The 26,957-nt window shown below is 40.1% G+C and overlaps 1 protein-coding gene across 1 annotated transcript in view; it reads left to right on the top strand.

Annotated features, from left to right (window-relative positions):
* Window positions 1–25,073, top strand: part of CACNA1A (calcium voltage-gated channel subunit alpha1 A) — a 151,158-nt gene extending 126,085 nt beyond the window's left edge. Inside the window, exons 34-36 of the mRNA XM_058168527.1 lie at window positions 2,408–2,600; window positions 7,294–7,541; window positions 24,227–25,073. Coding sequence (XP_058024510.1) covers window positions 2,408–2,600; window positions 7,294–7,541; window positions 24,227–24,910 — 1,125 coding nt within the window. The 3' untranslated portion in view covers window positions 24,911–25,073. The remainder of the gene's footprint in view (window positions 1–2,407; window positions 2,601–7,293; window positions 7,542–24,226) is intronic.
* The last annotated feature ends 1,884 nt before the right edge of the window (window positions 25,074–26,957 follow it).

Genomic DNA, 26,957 nt, shown 5'->3' with positions numbered 1-26,957 from the left:
CGTTAGTGGAATTCAATACTTTTCACATTATGAAAATTTAAATATGACAATGTGCTGCAGATCTTGTACATACTTTATTTAGAAAAGGCTCTTTGATCATCTTGTAGAGGCTTCTGTGTCTGGAAAGAAGGATTGCATTTCCCTTGTGCCTTCCTCCTAAATCTTCCCCAGAAGGCTGGGAAATGAGGAATTAGAAAAAAAGGAATTTGGAAAATCATTTTCCTCCCATTCTCCAAAGTTGCAACACTGACAAAAGCCTTCCATGAATAGAAAAAGATCATAAATCCTGCAGTGATTAGAAGGTTTGGCTCTTTCCTTTTCTTTGCCAAGGCTTACTTTTGCGTAAACATTTTGAGTGTATTTCTCGCTGAGCAGTTCTAGAGCAGGGATCTACAACCCTGGCAACTTTAAGGCTTGTGGACTTCAAGTCCCAAAGTTCCTCAGCCAGCAGAGCAAAGCTGGCTGAGGAATTCTGGAAGTTGAAGTCCACAAGCCTTAAAGTTGCCAGGGTTGGAGATCCCTGTCCTAGAGCATAGTGAACTGATCCTATGAGAGTAAATGTATCAAAGCGGCAGGCCTAGCTAAATCTGACAGTTTTTAAAATTGATATATGTGTCATGAAGAGCAGTAAAGATAAATAAGAGACAAGGTGGCTATGTGTATGTGACTGGATGTTTCCCCTGCCCAGCATAGAATTTTCCATGTTTCTATTAATTATTGTCTTGCATTTAATGTTTTTGGGTTACAAGATCATCCTTTGACATGTGTTTCTGGAGACGTTCTCCCTGCTTAAAACTTGCCAAACTTCCAGCTCCACCTATTTTTTCCTTATAGTTTTAATGGGAAAAATTTACTTAAGAAATTGACAAGCTGAGAAGCATTGGACTCCAGTATAATCTTTATTTCAAAAAATGCCTCTATGTAGGCCCCATTGATGTTAAAATGGTGAGTAATCAAACACAGTGTGATGTTCAAAAATGTGCCTATCATTCAAGAAAAAATGTGGAGGTAACTAACAGAAACCATCAGAGAATGGAACTACATGGATACAACTAAGGATGACTTAAGCCAATCTCATTCAGGGAAGGAGGAGGAGGTGAAGGCAACATCAAGGCAGAAAAAGAAATGTTGGCAGAACATATTTCTGTAATGGTTAAGTGGGACAGGGAAAAGACCCTATAAATTAGACTTTCTGCGGTCATATTCCTGAAACGAATTGAAAGTCAGAAATAGGGAAGAGGGAAGAAAAAAACATCTATCTGATTGATGCTGGTTCTAGTCTTAAAGTGCTATGACATTTGAAATAAATTGTTTACAAATCCTGGAACAAAGTTACAATAGCGAGAATTCAACAAACCATGCAACAGAGTTACTAGCTTTAAGTAACTTCTTAAGCAGCAGTTAGTAGCACAATAACTGAATATATTGGCAACCAGAATATAAATATACTTATTTAAAAGAGGCTTCAGGCAGATTGCTTAAGATTGTTTAAATCTAATTTTCCTCACTGTTCTTAAGGTTCTACCCAGATTCATGAAATAGATGATGTGATAAATGACACAAAGGAATTATAGAGGCAAAGAAAAACATGCAGAGAGCAAAAGAAGGGCAGTCTATGGTCAGAGGCATCAGAGAATCTGATGGTTTCATCAGAGTGATGAAACACTGCAGCATCACAACATAGACAACACATGTACAAAAGAGACAGAGCTTCAGTTGCATTGGTACAAAGTTCATTTCATTGCTACTCTTCCCCAAACATTTCTATCTGTGGAAGCTTGAACTAGGTTATAGAGTGTATGGAATACTATTTAATTTGTTTAATCTGAGGATGTGAATATTTTTTCTTTCTTTTGCAATAGGTAATCTCTTCATATGTATTTCCTTTGGCCAAAGTTTTTTCATGGCATTGACCAGAGAAAGTAATTTATGCTTTCATCTCCAGTTAAGAGCCAATAAGAATCCATAACCAAAAAAAGCTTCTGCTGAGTTGGTGCTCATATAAAATATGCCGCCTTTTCAAGCTCATTCAAGAGAGGAATGCAATATGGCAGTTATGTTCTTCTTAGCTACATTCGTAATGTATTCCTGAGTTCATTGGAAAAGGAGGGATTCTCAGTTGGATGTAACAAGATGTCCTAATCCGTAATTTAGGCATAGAGCAAATGACGGGAGAGACTGGTATATGTATCAATAGTTTTATATATCCCACAGTTTTTTAAGTGTTATAGAAAGATGCACTGGATAACCAGCCTGATGGGATATAATTCTATTTCTCTGGCTGGAGTACATTTAGCTGAATAGTAGCCTATTTCTGTAACTGTATCCTACACTTTACAAAACCTATTGGCTTTTGCTTTCTTGTAAGGCTCCCCTAATGTTATACTGGGTTTTTCTCTCTCTCCAGACCATTGCCGATACAAGTCCCATGAAACGCTCTGCCTCCATGTTGGGCCACTCACGCTCCAAAGGTACACGCTTGGATGATTACTCTCTAGAAAGAGTAATTCCAGAAGATGGCCAGAGACATCATCGCCGACGGGAGCGGACCCACCGTACATCAGAACGTTCACTGAGTCGATACACTGATGTGGACACAGGTAAAAACAATTCAAGACAAATGGAAGTCTATCCTGGGGAAGGGAATGGGAAGCCTGTGGCGTTCCAGGAAGTTATTTCTCCTCTCATCTCAGGTGGATATAATTTCAAAGAAAACACTGGGTGTCAGCCTCCCACAGTTTTTATTTTCTAAGAAAGCCTATGAGGCCAGACAGGGTTTACTGATCATTTTGGAAAGAAAAATATGCTTGAAAATAATTCTTTGTTTTGAATATACTAGCTTCCCTTCTCTTGTTAACTAACTCCATTTAAGACATCCGCATGTTCAGTGACAGAAACGATTCCTCAAGAGTCTTCACAGATAGCCCTAGTCTTAAAACCACAATTGAGATGGGAATCTCAGATATTGAGTAAAAAGATAGTTAAATGACTGAACGACAGTCCATGTGACTGATTTGCTTAATGACCATAATCCCAGTATTTCCAGTTCTGGTTGATAAGCAATCTCACTGGTTGTTAAGCAAACAAAGTCTCAGGTAAGGAGTGTGGTATGTCTTGAGGTTGTGGGAGACCCTAGGACAGTGATGGCTAACCTTTTTGCCGTCGCGTGCCAAAAACAGGGGGAGCACAGAGGGATCACGTGCACGTGTGCCCACACCCATAATTCAATGCCCCCACATGCCCCCTCACGCATGCGCACACGACCCCCCCAGGCCCATTTTAGGCCTAACAGGCCAACCTGAAGCCTCCGGAGGGTGAAAATGGCCTCTCCCCCCACAAAGGCCCTCCGCAGGCCATAAACAAACAAAAAAATAAAATAAACAGACCATTTCCTAACTTCCAGTAGGCCCGGTAGGCCCGTTTTTCATCCTTCCCAGGTTCCAGAAGCTTTCCTGGAGGCTGGGGAGGGCAAAAACTGTCTCCCCTACCCCCACCCCTCAGAGGCCCTCTGGAGGCCAAAAGGCCCTCCCAGAGCCTCTGCACAAGCCCTGTACTTATCTGGCATCCAAAATGGACCTCATGGAGACTCCTAGGAGGGAGGAGACTGGCTGGTGCGCACATGTGTGTTGGAGCTGAGCTAGGGCAACGGCTCGTATGCCCAAAGATATGGCTCCACATGCCATCTGTGGCACATGTGCCATAGATTTGCCATCACAGCCCTAGGAGGTTCTGCTCAGGAGCTGAAAATCCTCCCTGCCAAAATCAACAGAATTTTCAGCCCTTAAGTGAAGAGACACTCAACACACAACCTGTGTCAGACATCCCAGCCACTCATCCGCCCACCTGAGACACTGCACTCCTTACCTTACTACATTGCTTCTCCACTGTCTGCTTTCAGCTCCTTCTCATCTTGGGGTTGGCCAAAAGAGCTGCCTGCCAAAGGATTTGAGTTCCTCTCCATGCACAAATAATTGCTTTTGTGGTGTACAGGATTTCAGCTTCATTTTTGCACCCTGCCGAAGGAGCTTAGCTATCCTCTGTGCACAGAAGGGAACTTCCTTGACGGGATGTTTGAATGGAGCTGAAATCTGAAGGATTTCATGTCCATTTCTGCACCCCACCAAAGGAATTCAACTCCCTTCAGCACACAGCTCTTTCAAACAACTCCAGAGATTAGAGGGAGTCTATCTTGACAGATAGCCACAGTTTGCAACTTCTCCAGCTTGCTTCTCCATTGACTTTCTGGCAGAGAAGTTTGTAAATGACAATCACCTGAATGCAGGGCTCTTGGCAACTGGTGAACAGGTTGCCAAGCACCAAATGACAATCATGTGACTACAGAAGTGGTGTTGCAATGTTTTGTAATGGTCAGAAGTGTTTTATGGGCCATAAAGCACCTTTTCTGAGGCCATCATCATTCCAGAGTTCCAGATTGTTGTTAAACAAACATTACCCGTATTCCTTTTTCTGTGAGGGGAAGCTAGTCTTCCCCAAACGCTAACTTAGAGCCCGGGTCACATAACACTGTGAAACCACTAAAATGGTTAAAATTGAGAGAAGAGAAGTTGGAGTTCAGCATTTTGTTAAAACCCAACCATTATTTGTCAATGTGTGAATCAATCATGTAGTTCACCATCATGCTGAACTCAAACTGATACGGTCTCATTTGTTTGGACAAAGCATAGGATATACTTTTTTTTTCATTTTTCTATTTTCTAGTATTAGAGGTGTAAACTACCCAGAGTTCCTGGGAGTCAGGTACTCCAATAAAATAAATAAATCTTATGTGAATAGTGATATGTTTTGTTAATCCCAATTTAGTATTAGTCTATTGTATGAAGTTAGCCTGTGAATATTCAAACAGGTTACAAGCATCTTTCAAATATTTCATCAACTAACCATCTGAGTTGGGAGTTCACTGAAAAGCAATCCTAATTTGGCTGCAAGGAGGTCCAAGTTCAGACATTATGACTTCTGGTTGATATTGCGGTGCTGTCGGATGTGAAGAGCGGGACTCCATGAAATCATGCCGAATCCCTTCACTGGAAGGCCCCAAAAGGGGCCAAAGCCACCCTGTAGGGGTGACAAAGAGTGGAAGAGTGCCCTGCAGGTCGCGGAGAGTGGTGGCTCTCCTGCTTGACCTTGGGCTAATTCCCTCTCAGCCGACGATAGAGTAGCAGCCATTATGGCTGCCTTGAAGCTGGAGCAGCCAAAGAAATAAAGAATGTGCTAGAGCAGTGTGGATAAACAGTGTCTGGAACTGGGTGACGTGACTTTTTTCTATCTAAAACCTACCCCAAAGAAAATTAATTCTGGAAAAGAGACTCTTTGGAAAGTTTGTTTAAGTGGTGAACAATTACAGAGAGAAAAATTACAGACCCAAAAGAAAATATTTCAAGAAGAGAGTGCAAATCCTTTAAAAACATAGAAAGATTGGACCTCTAATTTTACTGACAATAAGGCATTTTAAAATGCTGGAATTACCTGTCAGAATTTTGATTATGTCTGTTGTTCACAAACGGAACCTGTTAGAATTTTTGCAACACTGAAATTAAGCTGAATGAAGGTATCATCTACTACTGAATGAAATAGACAGTATATTTCTACAACCCTGGAGAAAATACTGGTAAGACAGAGGAGAAAGTGGAAATAACATCTGCTGTGCCATCTATTGCTCTATACTTATCTGCTCCAAAATTACTGGAGTTCTAATGGTGAAAACATGGACGGCATCTAATTAAAGTGATTTTCAAACATCAGGAGTTATGATTGAACTTATAAAGTGGATTTAAGGAGACATTGGAAATATTCCTGGATTACCTAAAATGAGCTAAATTGACTAACTGTGGGACATAAAGAACTATATTACTGTATTTCCTGAGGAGCAGTGTCTGGACTGAGTAAATGTTTTTCAGATCGACTTTCAGAGATCAAAGATAATTGAGACTCTGCGGAAGTGATAGACTACTGACAGACTATTGAGCTATATTGGGACTTATTAAAAGAAGATAAGATGTTTCAGCAGGGGGAAATAAGTGGGTTTCAAAAAGAAATGGTGTACATGTTTTAAAGCATTTATGATATCATGACAAGGAATCACAGGGAGATAATGGATTTAATGGATAACATTAATGGGAAGCTAGAAAGTGCTCTACAAGAAATAATGAATAATAATAAAAAAGCCCAGGAAATAGAGGTGATAATAGAGAGACCAGGAAATAGAGGAGATAATAGAGAGATCAGGGGAAAAAATAGAATGGACAAAGCAACAAATAAAAGAAGAAGATAAGAAAGAGAAGACAATAAAAACCTATGAAGCAATTCAGGGAAAATACATGCTAAAAGACCAAAAAATGATACTGGATAAACAGAAAGATATCTTTGGAAAAAAATTGCGATTTGGGCAGATCCTCTGGAGGCGTGGCAGCAAAAGATAGTAGAGAGGGAAGAAATACCTAAGCTAACCAGGAACGAGGTAGATAGAGATGAAGACCCAAAGGAGGAATTTGGGAGGCAAGTTAAAAAATGAATAAGATTTGAATTATTAAAACAGGCAAGAGATGATGGATAGAGGAAATGTTATGTAACACAAGATTGGCTTTATTAGGAGCTAGAACAGAGGCAGAAATAAGAAATAGGGGGAATATTATTATACATATTTTTATATAATATACTAAAAGTAATAACTAGATATAAATATTAGATGTTGAAAGATGGTGACACTATGTACTGTATGTTTTAATGATATTGTCATTGGAATGGGGGACTAAAATGTTGAACAACTAAATAATGAAGGCCTATACTTTATCACAAATACATATAATAACATTATATATATAATGTTATGTATAATTATATATATATATATTGCTACTACTTGTATTTAAATGAATGTTCCTGTATTGATATTGATATATATTCAAAAAAGAAAAAATATTTATTTAAAAAAAGACATTACACCAATTTATTAAATTATTCTCCTTGTTCAGGTTTTTTTTTTTATCTAAATGCTCACGTGGGAGAAGATAGCCCAGAAAAGCAATTTACTCTGTAGTACGTAATATATACTTTGGAGTCTTAAGTCTTGGACACCAAGGTATATCATGATCAACTGTTTGACTATCCAAGCCAAGTAAAGTGTGCCTTCAATGTTTTTAGTATTTTGTCATACTTTCCTCCCTTTTTTACTGGTCTGTTATGCAGAGCATTAACAGGTCATCTTAATATCCTCCATATTATTCATTTAGAACAAATGCATTCGATTTTAAATTATTTTATTTTTCTCGCTGGCAGGTCTGGGTACAGACCTCAGTCTGACTACACAGTCAGCTGACCTACCTCCCAAAGAAAGGGATCAAGAGCGAGGCAGGCCTAAGGATCGGAAGCACCATCACCATCACCACCACCATCATCACCATCACACATCCTCTGACAAGGAGCGATATTCACAAGAGAGGCATGAATATAGCCGGCCTCGATCCAGAGATCGACGATGGTCCCGTTCACCCAGTGAAGGCCGAGAACATGTGCCTCATAGGCAGGTTGGTATGGCTTCCCATTCTATATTGTGCTTCTAAGGACTAAAACAGGTGCCTTTAGTATTCAGAAATGTCTATTTGCTTCAAGAGTGTCAAACTCCAGTTATCCATTTTGTTCTGTAAACATGCTAATGATGATTAGCCTGCATTGTTTTAAAACCTTGGTTCAGTATGAAAATTGACTTGCAGGATTAAGTATCTAATTTTCTAATTAGATACTTAAGTATCTAATTTTCAGCCAATCAGCTGTTTCTGAAAGACCATAGCTACTTTTTGCAATTGTAACTATCTCTGCCAGTTCTCCTCTGCAGCATCTGGTACTCAGAGTATATTTTCAGGATATGGGCCAGTTTTACCGTAAGATAAATTTTTGCTATTTTCTCAATGGTTGAAGCAGAGATGGGACCCTATCTAACACTGGGCCCTATCTAACAAAATGAAATTCAGTGTAGAGAAAAGTAAAGTCTTACACTTAGGCAAGAAAAACCAAAAGTACACATATAGACTGGGTGAAACCAGGCTTAATAGCAGTAACTGTGTGAGGGATTGTGGAGTCCTAGTGGACAACCAATTAAATATGAGCCAATAGTGTGCAGTGGCAGCCAAAAAAGCCAGTGCAATCCTAAATTGCATTAACAGAGGGATACAATCAAGATCAAGTGAGGTACTAATACCACTCTATAAAGCCTTAGTAAAACCACACCTAGAATACAGAATACAGTTTTGGTCACCACACTATAAAAAAGATGTTGAGACTCTAGAAAGAGTGCAGAGAAGAGCAACCAAGATGATTAGGGGACTGGAGGCTAAAGCATACAATGAACAGTTGCAGGAACTGGGCATGGCTAGTCTAGTGAAGAGAAGGACCAGGGGAGACATGATAGCAGTGTTCCAATATTTGAGGGGCTGCCTGCCACAGAGAGGAGGGGGTCAAGTTATTTTCCAAAGCACCTGAAGGACAGGCAAGGAATAATGGATGGAATCAAGGAGAGATTCAACCTAGAAATGAGGAGGAACTTTCTGACAATGAGAACAATCAACCAATGGAACAGTTTGCCTTCGGAGGATGTGGCAGCTTCATCACTGGAGGCTTTCAGGAAGAGACTGGACTGCCATCTATCAGAAATGGTGCAAGGTCTCCTGCTTGGGCGGGGGTTGGACTAGATGACCTATAAGGTCCCTTCCAACACTGTTAATCTGTTAAATTATTTAGATAGAAATAGATAACAAGATATTCAGTGGTGGGTTGCTACCAGTTTGTCCCTGATCAGGCAAACTAGTAGTGGCAGCAGGAGGCTCAGCTCACCCACACACTTCTGCACATGTGCAGAAGCATCGTGCGCATGCGCGCATGAGCAAACCAGTAGCAAATTAAATTGAAACCCATTATTGAAGGTATTGGCATCTAAGATCTCTGTGAGATACACTGCCAGACTGCCTGCACTCCTTAGGTTCACTTTCTGATCCCAATTGCATTGCCAGTTTTAAAATAAAACAATCTGTCAGTTTACTGAATTCCTATACATAAAATGAGAGCAAGACAATTATTTTGTCTTTCTTCTTAACCACTACCAGATTTTCATTTAGCTGTCATCATAGCTTACAATTCTGGATAGATGTGAACTTGGATCATCTTTGTACTTCTTCAGCCTACAGATTTATACCCTTCAGATATAGTATTCATTTTTGTTTTCTGATTTTTATTTTCTTAAACTAAAAATACTCAATTTATTTGTCCTCCAATTTAATTTGCCTTGGTACACTAATAGTTTTAGTTATTAGTATACTTTGCCCATGTTATTCTTTTTTTTTTAACAGCAGGATATCATACGCTTGCTGTTTTAAAATGAATTCATAAAATGACATTTGGAATATTGTAAAATTAGAGCTTGTAATATCCCAACTGCCAAATACCTATCCAAATGGCCTGTATTTCCAAAGGTAAACAGGCATTTGTTACATTTATGAAATGCCTTGTGGGTCTACATATTTAATTTTTGCTCAGAATTGGTTTTACTTTTGGAACAACAAAAAACATGATTGGCCCTGTACAGAACAGATGGAACCTGTGAGATTCCCTTGCCAAATAAATAAAATATACTATGACTGACTCCATGGACTGAGAAAATCAGTTTGGACTACCTTTAAAATAGGAATTTTTCTAGTATTCACATCAATAATTGTAGAACAAATTATAACTATCGTCAGCCAGTATTGCAATTTTCAGATTTAGGGAAACATGGTGTGAGCAATTTTTATTGTTTTTTCAAAGTCAACTTAGTTCACTTCAATTTTGCAACAATTCATAGGGAGGTACTCATGCTAATATATATCAGGTTCATATGCCGTGTTTTCAACTTGTAGATCTCAAACATGTGGAAAAGAGTGTGAAGAAAAGAACTACCACTTGTCTGCTCAACCCATATTCCCCCTGGCTGATTAAATTAGCCAGATTGTGGTTGGCTTTATGGCAGAAGACGTAAATAGCATTTGAAGTGGGGTGACATAAGTATGCTGGTGACATTGAACTCTATTATTCCTCCTATGAAACAGTCAGGGTAGAAATCTAGTAAAATAATAAATAAAGAGGAGCAAAGCCAAAGATTATTTTATTTTCATAAGAGGCTATTATATGTAGTAGGATGTGTAGGAGTTATTGGTCACCAGGATTTTACTACCTTCTGCTGACGTTATGGTTCATAGGCACTACAAACCTTGAAACTTAGATAGTCTACAAAGTTTCAGGGGTGGGTAGGATAACTTAAGCTAAGGACTGTCTCTCAGCCTTACTTGGTTGTTGTTTTAATTTAATATTGGAGAAGGAAAATGTATGTATGCTGCCTTAAACTTCTTAGGGAAAGACAGTATATGACTGAATAATAATATTGTATCAGCCATTTTTCTTTCTAGTATTTATAGAGCTGAATCATAAAAGATCCTATGCTGCTCCATACATTAAATTGACAGAAGTAGACACTGGTGGGGGTTGTGTGTGAGAAAGATGAATATAAATGAGTAGTTTCTCCTTAATTGATCCTTGTTTGGTTTCTTTAATTTGGATTTGTTAGTACTATGTAAGCAAGAGATCATATTAAAATGGAAAAAAAACATGTTCCAAAAAAACCCTCCCTTTCCAGAGGGTCATTGAAAGTAAAGGAATGGTTGTATCTGATGATTCTGATGAAAGTAGAAAAGGCATTCCTTGTTACATAAATAATTTATGGCTCTAGGAGCGCTTGCAAATTATGTGTATTCTTCTTTAGAAAGAAGTATAACCTTGTTTAGAACTTACAATGAGCCTCGGTGGTTAGAGTGCAGTACTGCAGGCTAATTCTGCTGTCTGCTGGCTGCCTGCAATTTGGCAGTTCAAATCTCACCAGGCTCAAGGTTGACTCAGCCTTCCATCCTTCTGAGGTGGATAAAATGAGGACCCAAATTGTTGGGGGCAATATGCTGACTCTGTAAACTGCATTGAGAGGGCTATAAAGCACTGTAAAGTGGTATATAAGTCTAAGTGCTATTGCTATTACTTGTTCTTTTTGTTAGTTGTGAAGTCATGTCCAACCCATCGCGACCCCATGGACAATGTTCCTCCAGACCTTCCTGTCCTGTACTCTGGAGTCCATTTAAGCTCACGCCTACTGCTTCAGTGACTCCATCCAGCCACCTCATTCTCTGTCTTCCCCTTCTTCTTTTGCTCTCAATCTTTCCCAGCATTAGGCTCTTCTCCAGTGAGTCCTTCCTTCTCATTAGGTGGCCAAAATATTTGAGTTTCATCTTCAGGATCTGGCCTTCTAAAGAGCAGTCAGGGTTGGTCTCCTCTAGGACCGACCGGTTTGATCGTCTTATAGTCAAAGGGTCTTGCAGGAGTCTTCTCCACCACCCTAATTCAAAGGCCTCAATTCTTTGGCGCTCAGCCTTTCTTATGATCTAACTTTCACAGCCATACATTGCAACTGGGAAAACCATAGCCTTGACTATATGCACTTTTGTTGGCAGGGTGATGTCTCTGCTTTTTAGTATGCTATCTAGATTTGCCATAACTTTTCTCCCCAGGGTCAAGCGTCTTTTAATTTCTTGGCTGCAGTCCCCATCTGCAGTGATCTTGGAGCCCAGGAAAATAAAATCTGTCACTACCTCCATTTCTTCTCCATCTATCTGCCAGGAATTGAGAGGGCCGGATATCATGATTTTAGTTTCTTAATGTTGAGTTTCAAGCCAACTTTTGCACTGTCCTTCTTCACCCACATAAGAGGCTCTTTAGTTCCTCTTCACTTTCTGCCATTAGAGTGGTATCATCTGCATAACTGAAGTTGTTGATATTTCTCCTGGCAATCTTAACTCCAACTTTTGATTCATCTAGCCCCACCTTTCTCATGATGTGCTCCGCATATAAGTTAAATAGGCAGGGTGACAGTATACAGCTTTGCCGGACTCCTTACCCAATTTTGAACCAATCATTGGTTCCATGTCCAGTTCTCACTGTTGCTTCTTGACCTGCATATAGGTTTCTCAAGAGACAAATAAGATAGTCTGGTACTCCCATCTCTTTAAGAACTTGCCACAATTTGTTGTGATCCACACAATCAAAGGCTTTAGCATAGTCAATGAAGCAGAAGTAGATGTTTTCCTGGCACTCCCTAGCTTTCTCCATGATCCAGTGTATGTTGGCAATTCAAACTCTAGTTTCTCTGCCTCTTCAAAATCCTGCCTGTACTTCTGGTAGTTCTCGAGCCACATACTGCTGGAACCTAGCTTGTAGGATTTTAAGCATAACCTTACTAGCATGTGAAATGAGTGCAATGGTGCGATAGTTTGAACATTCTTTGGCATTGCTTTTCTTTGGAATTGGAATTTAAACTGACCTTTTGCAATCCTGTGGCCACTGTTGAGTTTTCCAAATTTGCTGGCTAATTGAGCGTAGCACTTTTACTGCGTCGTCTTTTAAGATTTTGAATAGCTCAGCTGGAATACTGTCTCTTCCACTAGCTTTGTTGTTGCTCAGATTTCCTAAGGTCCATTTGACTTCACATTCTAGGATGTTTGGCTCAAGGTCAGTGACCACCCCATCGTGGTTATAGGGAAGTTAAGTTCATTCTTGTATAGTTCTTCTTTGTAATTTTGCCACCTCTTCTTAATCTCTTCTGCCTCTGTTAGGTCCCTGCCATTTTGGTCCTTTATCATGCCCATCTTTGCATGAAACGTTCCCTTCATATCTCCAATTTTCTTGAAAAGATCTCTGGTCCTCCCTATTTTATTGTTTTCTTCTATTTTTTTGCACTGTTCATTTGAGAATGCATTCTTATCTCTTCTAGCTATTCTCTGGAATTCTGCATTCAACTGGGTGTATCTTTCCCTTTCTCCCTTGCCTTTCGCTTCCCTTCTTTCCTCAGCTGTTTGCAAAGCTTCCTCAGACAACCATTTTGCTTTCTTGCCTTTCTTTTTCTTTGAGATGGTTTTAGTTGCTACCTCTTGTACAATGTTGTGAACCTCCGTCCATAGTGTTGTGGTCCGCCAGCAGCCTGCAAGATGGCAGTGGATTCGGACAGTGAGGAGGCTGCAGAGGACAATGGGTCAGTCCTGGAGGCAGAGATGGGGCAGGGCCATCTGGGAGCAATGCACAGACTCCCAGAGCCCCCAAAGGCAGATAGCAGAGAGGCAGAGGAACAGGTGTAGCCTGTTCCTAGTGCACCCATGCGAAGAGCTGCCAGAAGGCAAGAGCAGCTAAAGCAAAAAGGATGACTTGGGAATAAGGCCAGGAGATGATTGGCCCCACCCATAAGGCTTAAAAGAGCAGCAACGGCTCTTGGGTTCTTTGTAGGAAAGCAACGTTACTACAATTGTTTCCTGTCGGTGTTTCTGAACTTTGTGGGGGTTTTGCCAAGAAAAGGCTTTGGCAGGGTGACAGAGGTTTGTGATAAGGCCAAAGGACTTTTTCTGAAGGACTTCTTTTGGAATTAATTTGGACTAAGCTGAGAATGAAGTAATTCTCAGCTGTTCTAATAAAATATGTTTGTTTAGGACTGTTGTGACCAAGACCCAAGTAATGATTATTAAACACAATTCAGCCCTCAACAAACTTATTTTATTAAAACAGCTGAGAATGAATTAATTCTCAGCTGTTTTAATAAAATAAGTTTGTTGAGGATAAGGCCTCAACAAACTTAGCTTCGTCCAAAACAAAATTCTTAATAACCAGTCTGTCGGCCTTATCACCAACCTTTGATGTCTTTGGCAACCGGCCAAAGGCTTTTCTTGGCAAAACCCCCACAAAGTTCAAGAAACACTGACAAGAAGCACGGAAATCAACGTTGCTTTCCTACAAAGAACCCAACAGCTCGTTGTTGCTCTTTTAAGCCTTATGGGAATCGCCAATCATCTTCTGGCCTTACTCCTGAGTTGTCCTTTTTTCTTCAGCTGCTCTTGCCTTCTGGCAGCTCTTTGCATGCGTGCACTAGGAATGGGTCCTCCTGTTCCTCTGCCGCTCTACTGTCTGCCTCTGGAGGCTCCGGAGTCCACATATCGCTCCCAGATGGCCCTGGCCTCATCTCTGCCTCTGATGCAGAGCCCTTGTCTGGGCCTTCCTCTGACTCTAGGACTGGCCCATTGTCCTCCCCAGCCTCCTCACTGTCCGACTCCACTGCCAGGTCCGCAGGTTGCTGGCGGACCACAGCAGACTGATCGTGTCTGGTAATAACTACTTGGGCCTAGATCACAACACATAGTTCTTCAGGCACTCTGTCTATCAGATCTAATTCCTTAAATCTATTTGTCACCTCTACTGTATATTCATCAGGGATATGATTTAGTTCATATCTGAGTGGCCTAGTGCTTTTCCCTACTTTCTTCAATTTAAGCCTAAATTTTGCAATGAGAAGCTCATGATCTGAGCCACAGTCAGCTCCTAGTCTTGTTTTAACTGACTGTATAGAGCTTCTCCATTTTTGGCTGCAGACCACATAGTCAATCTGATTTCTGTGTTGACCATCTGGTGATGTCCATGTGTAGAGTTGTCTCTTGGGTTGTTGGAAAAGAGTGTTTGCTATGACCATCGTATTATCTTGACAGAATTCTATCAGCTTGTGCCCTGCTTCATTTTGTACTCCAAGGTCAAACTTGCCTGTTATTCCGGTTATCTTTTGGCTTCCTACTTAAGCATTCCAATCCCCCATGATGATAAGGACATCATTTTTTTGTGTTAATTTTATAAGGTGCTGTAGGGCTTCATAGAATCGATCAATTTCATCCTCTTCAGCATGAGTGGTTGGGGCATAGACTTGGATTACTGTGATATTGAATGGTTTGCCTTGGATTCGAACTGAGATCATTCTTTCATTTTGGGGGTTGTATCCCAGTATTGTTTTTCCTAGTCTTTTATTGATTATGAAGGCTACTCCATTTCTTCTGAGGGATTGTTCGCATACTCAGCAGTAGTATACCTGATGGTCATCTGAATTAAATTCACCCATTCCTGACCATTTTGGTTCGCTGATTCCTAAGATGTCGATGTTCAGTCTTTTCATCTCTTGTTTGACCATGTCCAGCTTGCCTTGATTCATGGATCTTACATTCCAGGTTACTAGGGAGAAAAAATCTTTACAGCATCGGACTTTCCTTTCACCACCTGATGCATCCACAGCTGAGCATCCTTTCGGCTTTGGCCCAGTCGCTTCACTCTTTCTGGTGCTACTAGTACTAGCCCTCCACTCTTCCCCAGTAGCATATTGGACACCTTCTGACCTGAGGGGCTCATCTTCCGGCATCATATCTTTTTTCCTTTTTGTACTGTCCATGGGGCTTTCATGGCAAAGATACTGGAGTGGGTTGCCATTTCCTTCTCCAGTGGATCACGTTTTGTCAGAACTTTCTGCTATGACCTGTCCATCTTGGGTGTCCCTGCATGGCATAGCTCATAGCTTCATTGAACTATGCAAGCCCCTTCACCATGACAAGGCAGTAATCCATGAAGGGGTTGCTATTGCTACAACATTTCTAATTCCTATATAAGGGAATATTATATTCACAGTGGCTTCATCTTGTTGTCATTCACCTTGTTGACTCTTATCTAACAGCTACTATATTATCCAGTGCTGCTTAAACATGTACCCAATCTTTCTTGACTAAGACAAGATTGAGCTATAGAAGTTGATTAGTTTATTGAAGATACCTTACTCCAAAACTCCTAATGACATTCACCTATAGATACTGGATAGAGTTTAATGTTTACACAAACTTGGACTCATTCAATTTTCTTCAACTAAATTGAATCATAGAAGAGATTGAGAGGTTTTATTGTTGGATGACACATTTAAAGTATCTTATCTACAACTTTTGTCTTCAAAAAATGAAACTGATCCCATGATGCAGGATAAGGCAGTTCACATAATACCTATTAGGACTTAATGGTGATGGGATATGGGGAAAGAACCATGCACAATTCAAGAACAGCTGCAGTTTCCTAGCCAAACAGAATTGGTACCTATGCTGGAAACTGAGGTCTTAAACACCCTGTCAGCAGTGCTAGAAAACTGGCAATTTTGTCCCTTAAGCAATTTTTAAATATGCTATAGTGGGTATCTGGGACCTTCAGCATCTCATTTTAGTGGTAAATTTTAGGAAGCTTTTTTCTTGCTACAATCCATACATCCTAATTCTCCATGATTTGTGGTGTTTCAGGAAATCCTGCTTTCCCATGCTCAGGCTCATGCTATCAACAATTAGTGGACTTATTCCATTTTTTGACACATGCAGAGTATCTGGGATGCAGGGCTAAACCACAAACGTTTCTTGTGATATTGACCTCTCCAATTCTAACTTAACATCTTAATTAGACCACCACACCCGCTTGTACTTCCCAGAAGCTGTGACAATGTGCTAGAGTCAAGCTGCCTTTTGCCAAGCCTCAAAGGCCTATCGGAATTTAAGTTATTTGTCTCAAGTTTCTTTTGTCTCAAGTTGAGTCAAACAATGTTCACTTTTTTTTCTATATGGTGGAACTTATGATCTGTTAATTTTTAATTAGATGAACTTTATTGACAAATCCTTGCTGTGCTGCTTCATTCTGGAAGAGAGGAATTCTTAGGAAGGATAACTAAAGAAAGCCAGGACTTCATGCCAAAAGGATATAATTCTAACAGGATCACCCAAGGTGTGAAGATCATCCCAGCTGCCAGCTAAAGCTAATGAGCATCTATGTTGGGCAGCAGCAATATAGAATATGATGGAGGAAGAAAATTGCTAAAAAAATCTAAAACTAAATTGCACTAAATCACTAAACAGCAAAACCAAAAGCCAACATGGGTTTGTCAACAACAGATCATGCCAGACTAATCTCATTGCATTCTTTGACAAAATGACAAAATTAGGGGACCAGAGGAATGCTGTCGATATAATTTACTTGGACTTCAGCAAAGCATTTGATAAAGTAGACCATAACCTACTACTAGATAAAGTAGAAAAATGTGGGTTAGACAGCACCACCACCAGATGGATTCACAACTGGCTGACCAACCGCACTCAACGTGTAAGTCCTCAATGGAACTACATCCACATGGAGGGAAGTATGCAGTGGAGTACCCCAAGGCTCTGTTTTAGGCCCAGTACTCTTCAACATCTTCATCAATGACTTGGACGAGGGGATAGATGGGGAACTCATCAAATTTGCAGATGACACCAATCTGGCAGGAATAGCGTACACTTCAGAAGATAGGCTCAAGATACAGAAGGATCTTGACAGACTTGAACATTGGGCGCTAACTAACAAAATGAAATACAACAGTGAAAAAAGTAAGGTTCTACATTTAGGCAAAAAAACCAAAATGCACAGGTACCGTATATGTGGTACCTTGCTCAATAGTAGTAATTGTGAAAGGGATCTTGGAGTCCTAGTGGACAAACATTTAGATATGAGCCAGCAGTGTGCAGCAGCTGCCAAAAAAGCCAACACAGTTCTGGGCTGCATAAACAGAGGGATAGAATCAAGATCACGTGAAGTGTTAATACCACTTTATAATGCCTTGGTAAGGCCACACTTGGAATATTGCATTTAGTTTTGTTCGCCATGATGTAAAAAAGATATTGAGACTCTAGAAAGAGTGCAGAGAAGAGCAACAAAGATGATTAGGGGACTGGAGGCTAAAACATATGAAGAATGGCTGCAGGAACTCGGTATGTCTAGTTTAATGAAAAGAAGGACTAGGGGAGACATGATAGCAGTGTTCCAATATCTCAGGGGTTGCCACAAAGAAGAGGGAGTCAAACTATTCTCCAAAGCACCTGAGGGTAGAATAAGAAGCAATGGGTAGAAACTAATCAAGGAGAGAAGCAACTTAGAACTAAGGAGAAATTTCCTAACAGTTAGAACAATCAATAAGTGGAACAACTTGCCTGCAGAAGTTGTGAATGCTCCAACACTGGAAATTTTTAAGAAAATGTTGGATAGCCATTTGTCTGAAATTGTGTAGAGTTTCCTGCCTGGGTAGGGGGTTGGACTAGAAGACCTCCAAGGTCCGTTCCAACTCTGTTATTATGTTAAAAGGTAACGGTAAAGGTTCTCCTCGCACATACGTGCTAGTCGTTGCCGACTCTAGGGGGCGGTGCTCATCTCCGTTTCAAAGCCAAAGAGCCAGCGTTGTCCGAAGACGTCTCCGTGGTCATGTGGCCGGCATGACTCAACGCCAAGGGCGCACGAAACACTGTTACCTTCCCACCAAAGGTGGTCCCTATTTTTTTTACTTGCATTTTTACGTGCTTTTGAAATTGCTAGGTTGGCAGAAACTGGGACAAGTAATGGGAGCTCACCCCATTGCATGGCAGCACTAGGGATTCGAACCGCTGAGCTGCCGACCTTTCGATTGACAAGCTCAACGTCCTAGCCCGAGCCACTGCGTCCCACGTTATTATGTTATGTTATGTTAAATGCCTCATTTCATACTGCATAGGACAATGATAAATCATTCCTGATTTACACATGGACAGAAAATCACATGGAAAGAAAGAATAAAATGATTGACAATATATGCCACATTATTAGCCCCTTAGGTCAGATGGCACTCAGCAGGAGTGAGGAAGAACTGAAGATCTTTCATAGTGCTAACAGTGTTTGTGACATGGCTAAATTAAAGCCTTCAGAATGTTTAGTTGTTGATGTTGCCAGGCAAGAAAACAATATCTGAAGCTGCAAAGAAAGAATTACAATGAGAACAGGAAATGTAAGGACCATGAATATGAGAAATTTCAACAACATGAAAGGTGAAATGAATCAATATTTGACATCAAAGCCATCATAATATTGAGATGGGGTGGAATAAATTTGGAAAATTTCACTTCACTTCACTTCAAGATCTCTGTTTATAACTTCAGGATATTTAAGACAAAGAAGAAATGGCATTGCTTTCATTGTTAGGAAGAGTATAGCAAAAACAATCCTTAGCCATACCAAGTATTGATCAAATAATATCAATCTTTGTAGTCAACCTTTTAATATGGCAGTTATTCAAGTAGACGCTCCAACCACTGATGCAAAAGAAAAGAAAGTTGATGAGTTTTATATGGTTGGCTATATAAATCTGCCAAATAAATAAGTTCCAAGTTAAGCTAAAGTGGTAGAAGCCAACCAGCTTCCACACTGAGATATTGTGCATATATCCATAATTTCTACAGGCATCATCATGAATTACTCTCTGAAATGCTGAATCTCATTAATTAGGAATGAATTTAAAGAAACTACTAAGGATGAATCTGAAAAGAGACTGCAAAGGTTCATGAAACAGAAAAAAGCAAACTGGACGTCAGAGCAAACTGGAAATCACTATGAAGAAAGCAGAAGCCAAAGACAATAGAGAAAATATTCTCTGGATGAAATTTAACAGAAAATTTCAGAAAGCTGTTAAAAGAGACAACAAGCCGTATTGCAATAGCAGCTGTAACGACGCTAAAGATGGAAAAGAAAGGTCTTCCAAGAGATCTCTGAAACTCAGAAGAAATTCCAACCTCAAACTGATATGCTAAATAATATCAAGGGACAAGGAGAAACTGATTTAAAGAAGATAAAACAAAGGTGAAAGGAGTATACTGAAATACTGTACAGCCAAGATGTTAACATCCAAGATACCTTAGAAAATATTCCTTATTTACAAGAACCTCTAGTATTAAACAGTGAATTTAGATCAGCACTCTGGTCTTTAGCAAGCCAAACGGCTACAGGAATTGATGAAATGCCTACAGAAATATGATAAGCAAGAGAAGAAGCATCAGTAAAGGTTATAAACAAATGTAGAGAACAACCTAGTGGCCAATTGGATAAATCTGCACACCAATAAAAAAGGAGACTTAACAGTGTGCAAATTATAACACTATACACTTAAGTTTACATGTTAGCGAACTAATATCTAGGATCATATAATGCAGATTACAGCCCTGCATGGAAAGGGTAATGCCAGATATTCAATCTAGCTTTAGAAAAGGCCAAGAAACATAAGGCATTATTGCTGATGCATGCTGGATAATTGAGAAAGCCAAAAAAGAAGCTTCATTGATTATAAAAGGACCTTGGATTGGGTCAGTTACGTCAAGCAGTGAAACATGCTCAGAAAAATGGAAATCCTAAAATATCACATTGTCCCCATGTGAAACTTATATATAGGTTAGGAGGCCACAGCAAGGATAGAACATTGCAGAGCAAGTTGGCCCTTGGTCGACAAAGGAGAGAAAGAAGGCTTGTATACTCTCCCTTACTTATCCAATTTATTTGTGGAATATATACAGAGGAAAGCTTAATTGGAAGGTGAGTGTGCTTTTAAATTGAAAGAAGGAACATCAATAATCTTTGCTGTGTTCATGACACTACACTATAGCTGAAAATACAAATTATCTTCAAGTTCTAATAATGAAAGTCAAGGAGCACAATGGGGAAAAAATGGGACTAAAATTAAATCTGAAGTAGACCATACTAAGGACAACAGACACAGTAACCCGTCTTGAAATTAAGAAAGAATATACTGAAGTGGTGGGTAGCTTCTATATTTTAGGGTCAATAATCAACAGGAATATGCTGCAGCCTGGCACTCGGTAGCGTAAAAATGAAGGCCTCGGAAAAGCTATGCAGGTATAGGGAAGTCTCTAACTACACAGATTATAATCACAGAGGCAATGGGTTTTCCCTGTGATGCTCTATGGAAGTGAGAGTTGGACTTTAAAAAAGCAGAATAAAAAGAATATTGATTCTTTCCAATTGTGGTATTGGAGGAAAGTCCTCCAATATATGTTGGAGAATGTTATATTATAATAATATTATGGACATTATCAGACCCAAGCAAATAAATAAAAGTACCATTGTGCAAATCTTCCTAAAGTTCTCACTTGAGCAGGTTCAATTTATCACAGTATGCACACATGACATGAAGATCTAGCTCTCTGGAAAAGTCTATAATGCTGGGAAAAGGTAGAAGGAAAGACCAACAAGCAAAGTGGATGGACTGAACTGCAGTGGCAACCAATTCACAATTGGAAAACCTAAAGGACAAAGCTGGGGGCAGATCCACCTAGAAAAATTCTATTTTATGTGATTGCCAAGAGTGAACACAAGCCTGATGGTACATGTGCAATCATCAGGGCTCCACCTACATTATATACACATAACTGAGGCTAGATTAAAAAATACTGTCATGTAAGGTAACTGTAGTGATTTGCCTTATTATACCCTTGACCATCCTCTTTCAAAATTATGTAGATGTATATCCCAAAAAGGTCCAAAATATGGCAGTAAATATAGGCCAGTGTGATTAATGGTTGGAGTGTGGTGGTCCAAATTTTGCACCATGTTCCGCCATGAAGCTCACTGGGTAATTAAGGACTAGTCATTTTCTTCAGCCCAACCAGGTGTTGGCTGTAGGAGAAAAATAACTTATGAGTTTTGTTATGTGCATATACTAGAAATAGAAATAGAATACTAGTAGAAATAGAAATTCTAGCTACTATGCTCCTGTCGTCTCAACAGATATTTTATAATTTATTTATATGTTTAATAAGTAAGTAGCATTTGGGCAACTCATGAATTGCCAGAATTCTATGAAAGATCAGAATCAGCAGCAGTTTTTATCTAAAAAATAGTGTTGCCTATATGTGAATCTATACATGATTTCTTCATGCATAAAAACAGATGCATATGATACCAGTGTTTTTACTTTGGGCCCAATGTCTGGGGAAACATACTTTTCTACAGACAACATAATTCATCCTAGTCTAAAGCCCATACTTTTGGTACAATCTAGCCAAGCACAAGAGGCCTTTTGTACTTTTATCATCACTAAATAATATTTGCTCTGTTTTGACATCAGACAAAGGTTCTCTGGATCAAGTCATTGTGTATTCCAAGGATCACATATCCTCTTCAGGAGGCACCTAGCATTATAAGTATTTATTTATTTAGTATAAAATACTAAATAATATTGAGTATAAGGCTTATTTGGCATGATGGCCCAGGGCTTCCCTATTGATGATGGCCCAAGCTGTACAAGATGGTTTAACACAGCTTGGCTTTTCAGTGTCTTCCAATGTCTTGTCACAGGATGTTAAAGATTCTTGCCGAAATTGATCTGCTCATACCATCAACCTTATTGATACAATGAAAAGGATGACTGAGAAGATTTTCCACATTGTAGCAGAGCATCTGCCATGCCAACATATTATTGGGATCAAGCATCCTGTTAGTCTGTGCTTCTAAAACCATGGCAGGTGTTGTGAGCGCCTATTGTCAGGCCTACTTATTTAGTTCAAAGACTTGGAATTGTTGATGAAAGATTGTTTCACATGAAAGATGTCAAGTGTCCGCTAGTTGTAGATTATTCTGTTTATAATTGTAAATGTATCTTGCTTTGAGTACATATTTTAATTTTTAGGTTCATTTATATTAACAACATTCATATAGCAGGAGAAAATCTCAAGTAAACATCTTGAATGACTTCTGTGACATCAAGTTATTGAAGCATAAAGGATGGGGAATTAGAGTGGCTGCAAGTGTAGCACACAAATCATGAAAGCATACACAAGCCCTTACTTTGAAAATTCCAGTCAAATAATTGCTACAATAATGTTGAGATCCATAAGTCTAGTAGTCTCAGTCTTGAACATTTCTGGGAATTGATGTTTCTTGCAACATACCTTATTTTCAGGGAGACTGTGAAGAGCTGAATAGAAATTTATCTTATTTGGAAGAAACTCTATCCACCAAAATGTAGGGAATTGCTGTTGAAGATAGATTGTTAGTTGGTACTGACCTCTGGGCTCTATTATGTCAAAGAGACCCAGGTTGCTCAAGATCTTCCGAGAACATTTATTTTTTTTTTTTTTTATTTTTATTTACATTTATATCCCGCTCTTCTCCGAAGACTCAGGGCGGCTTACAGTGTGTAAGGCAATAGTCTCATTCTATTTGTATATTTACAAAGTCAACTTATTGCCCCCCCAACAATCTGGGTCCTCATTTTACCTACCTTATAAACGATGGAAGGCTGAGTCAACCTTGGGCCTGGTGGGACTAGAACCTGCAGTAATTGCAGGCAGCTGTGTTTTAATAACAGGCTATCTTACAGCCTGAGCCACCACGGCCACCATGACCCTTACCCAAAGGCTTTACCGTGAATAGGCTATTAATTTACTTCACACGCACCCTTGATGAATCAAAAAAGTGAAAGTCAAAGTGATGGCTCTTGATGGTGGTCCCTAATGCATCACAAGTGTTTTGACAGCTAGCCATGGTCCAGATTATCCAGAGCTTTGCTCCCTGAATAGCAATACTTTTGCTATTACGGTACTACTCCATTTATTTAGCAAAGACAAGCTATATAACAGAACTGTTTTTCCTTCATGGACTTCATTGCCTTTTAGGAAATCTGTGGTGGGGCTTTATGTTGGATTGAAGTAGTGTGTATGCAGTGAAAATAATGCATGATCTTATCGTTAGCATGTAAGCAACATGAGCAGAAGATTGATGATCAAAGGTATTTCAGGTACAGGACATCAACACTCTAGTTTCTCTTTCAAGAGTTTGGCTGTTACTAATGATTCCAGATTTCCCTCATCTTTCCTGTTAAATCCTCTCTCCCACTTCCTGTCATTTCCTAAATCCTGTCCCTATTTTTCCCAGTTTATCACTTCCTTTTTCAACTTCAAATCTTTTCTCTTTTAAGTTTTTTCCCTGCTATTCAGTTTTTGATAACATGCTTTGCAAATACATCCTACCTCGCCTCTCTCCTACAAATATTTTGTTTCTTTTGTATTTAATAAATTGCTTCCCCCATGCCTTCTTTCTTTCATTCTTTTGGAAGAACACAGATAAATTTAAAAGCTTTTTACTACTTTTAAATCCTTGGAACTTACAAAAATTCCATTTCTCTTTTTTGCTTTTGGTTTCCTTTGACTTTTTTTTAATTATAAATAATTATTATTGTCTTTTGTGTTTTCCTTGCCTTCCTACCCTAATCCACCCTGATGTGGCTGTTGCTTTAATTACTTTCCCATTCATTTATTTTTATTCCTTGCCTCCCTTCCCCTCCCCCCTTTGTCTTTGTCATCCAAACCTCACCCCGACCCATTTCCAATCCGGCCCCCCTTTTCCTCCTGTCTCTTCTTGGTTGATTTTCCTTGTATATTTTTTCTTTTTGATTTCCTTTGTTTCAATTTTCGTGTAGGGCAGTAGTTCCGTAAGTGGGAGTCCAGTCCTCTCAACGTCTGGCACCAGCACCCCGAGGCGAGGACGCCGCCAGCTCCCACAGACCCCTTCTACACCCCGGCCACATATCTCCTACTCCCCCGTGGTCCGTAAGGCCATCAACACAGGGGGCCAACAGCAACCGCCGTCGGTGCACCCCAGCCGAATAGCCAGCCCAGCCCCGCGGCGCTACCCCTCGCTGCCTGCCGAGCACCACGTCTCCGAGCGGCGCAGCAGGTCTCCGGCTATGGAGCGACACACTGTCCCGCCGCGAAACGATTCGCCTCGCGGCTACCGCCATGCCAGTAGCCGGTGGTCGGCGCCACAAGTCTCTGAGCCCCCGCCGGGGCCTCGCCACTGCAGCGGTTACCACCGGAGTCGGGACTACGGCAGCCCCGCCGGCGACGAAGCCTTTCCCTACGAGGCCATGCAGCAGCAGCAGCCGCCGCCGCCGGCGCAGGGGAGCAGCTCAGGACGTTCGCCCAGAACTTCCCGGGTGGGCGGCGGTGGCGGCGGCTCGTCCTCTCTCTCCCCCTACAGACACGGGCGACGGCTCCCCAATGGATACTATCACTCACACGGACCAGCCAAGTCGCGCGGGACAGGGTCACGCAAAGGACTGCACGAACCTTACAGCGAAACTGACGAGGACGACTGCTGCTAACCTACAAGTGGCTTCACCTTACACGTGCGCGCACGCGCCACACACGCACTCCACACACATACCCCGAAGGGAGGAGATTTTCCCAGGTTGGGGGTGGGGGGAAGGCGAGAGGAAGACGGAAAAGCAAAACGAACTGCCAAGCCGATTGCGGAAGGTATCCCGGAGGAGAACCCTGCAATTGTGGAGGGGGTGGGATGGGGAGGGAAACTTTTTATCTTTTGTTGGGGGAATCGGGGGTCGGGAGGGAGCAAGGGTCTGGGGGTTGGGGGGGGGAGGCTAGGGAAGCGAGGGGTCTGGGAGATCAGAGCATGCTTATCTTTTACAGATCAAGTTGTGTGTGGTGAGTGATTTGAGGGTGGGAGGGAGGGGCGTCACTCAGAATTTGCAAAAGAAAACGCACTCAGGTGTGGGGGGAATTGGGGCCGCCCGAGAGCCCCGGCCTTCACCTAACTCTGCCTCTGCGAAGCAAGACCAGAAGCCGCTTTCCCCTGGGGCAGATGGGAGAGACAGGAAGAGTCTGTCAGCAAAGACATTCTGGAAATGTTTAAGAAACAAACAAACAAAAAACATTTTAAAAAGATGCAAAAGTAAACCAAAAGACAACCCTGGGCTTCTATTGATGAGTTTTATCATCTCAATTTACCTGATTAACTTAACGTTTTAAAAAAAAGTTTGTGACCTGACATTTTAAGAGGGTGATATGCACACAAATACACATCCCCAACACACATATATATCACACACACAGAGAGGAGTGCTTGCTGGTTATACCAAACCCTAATATTACTGCCTGCAGAGATAATAAAAAAAGAAATAATACAACAAAAAAACAAAAAAGGACAAAAATAATTGATAAAAATTAAGCATTTTCTTCTGATATTTTGGTCCTGCTTGACAAAGAAATGACATCAAAATAATAATTCCTCAGCTTCTTTATTTCTTTTTTCCTACTTGTTTGGAAAAAAAAAGTTGAAAAAAACCTGTGGGATTGGGACTGTGAAATATTGCATGAAACAAAGTAAAAAGACAAATGAAAAAAATCTCTAAAATCCTTTAAAAAAACAAAAATATTAAAAATGAATTTTTGATTGAAATGTGCTTTATTGTTAATTTCCCCATACTTAATTCTCATTCCTTCTCTCACCCCTTCCTCTTATAATGATCTAATGCTGTATGAAAGGATATGTATTGGAATGCATGACTGATAATCATTGTTCTTTTGCTGCTTTTTCTAAGATGAAAAGTATGAACAAGTTGTTAAGCAGAAGTTGGTCAATGAGAGTCCTTGGATTAGATACTCTTTTTAAAATATCTATATCTATATATAAAAATTCCCTCATTTGTCTATATATTAGCATTTGCCCACAGCAAGATTGGGTATCAACTATTTTATCCTGCCAAACCCTGGCAGACTTCTAAATATAGTGAAATCTCGTTTTAGCTGAGCGGTGCCCTCATTTATGATTGCCCATTAAATAAGAAATTATGTCATTTATGTCATTTTATATCATTTGCATGACTTTTTATTGCAGTGTTCTTTAAAGTACATAAAAATAATGGACAAAATATTCTTTTAACAAATGGAAATATATACTGACTGGTCCAACAGATAATCTAATTAAGTTATATTACAAATATAATGCCACTTGCACGATGATATTAAGCAAATTACATAAATCACTAAGGAGATTTGGTCTGCTGCATGTGAACTCTGCTGCATGGGCCTCACCTTGGTCCAGTAAATCGAGATTTCACTGTATATTTTTATTCCCTCCCTGAAACCTTTAGAATCAGTATCAGCATCCAGAATATTGTTTGAAGAGTCAGAGAATGACTAGGTATATAGGCAAGGATAGATGAATGAAATTCACTAGTGAACATATAATCAGAAAGTACTCATATGGCTATAATTGTTGTGTCAACCCAATTTTTTACATTAGGATTGATCAACACTGGTCTACAAAAAATCAAAATCTAATGCAATCCCATTTATCGTCTGTCAACAGTTTTATTTTACATGGTATGTGGTGGCCGATGGATATTTACT

The sequence above is a fragment of the Ahaetulla prasina genome, chromosome 2, assembly GCF_028640845.1.
Source record: "Ahaetulla prasina isolate Xishuangbanna chromosome 2, ASM2864084v1, whole genome shotgun sequence".
Classification (NCBI taxonomy): domain Eukaryota; kingdom Metazoa; phylum Chordata; class Lepidosauria; order Squamata; family Colubridae; genus Ahaetulla; species Ahaetulla prasina.
This window is presented reverse-complemented; position numbering and strand designations above follow the sequence as displayed.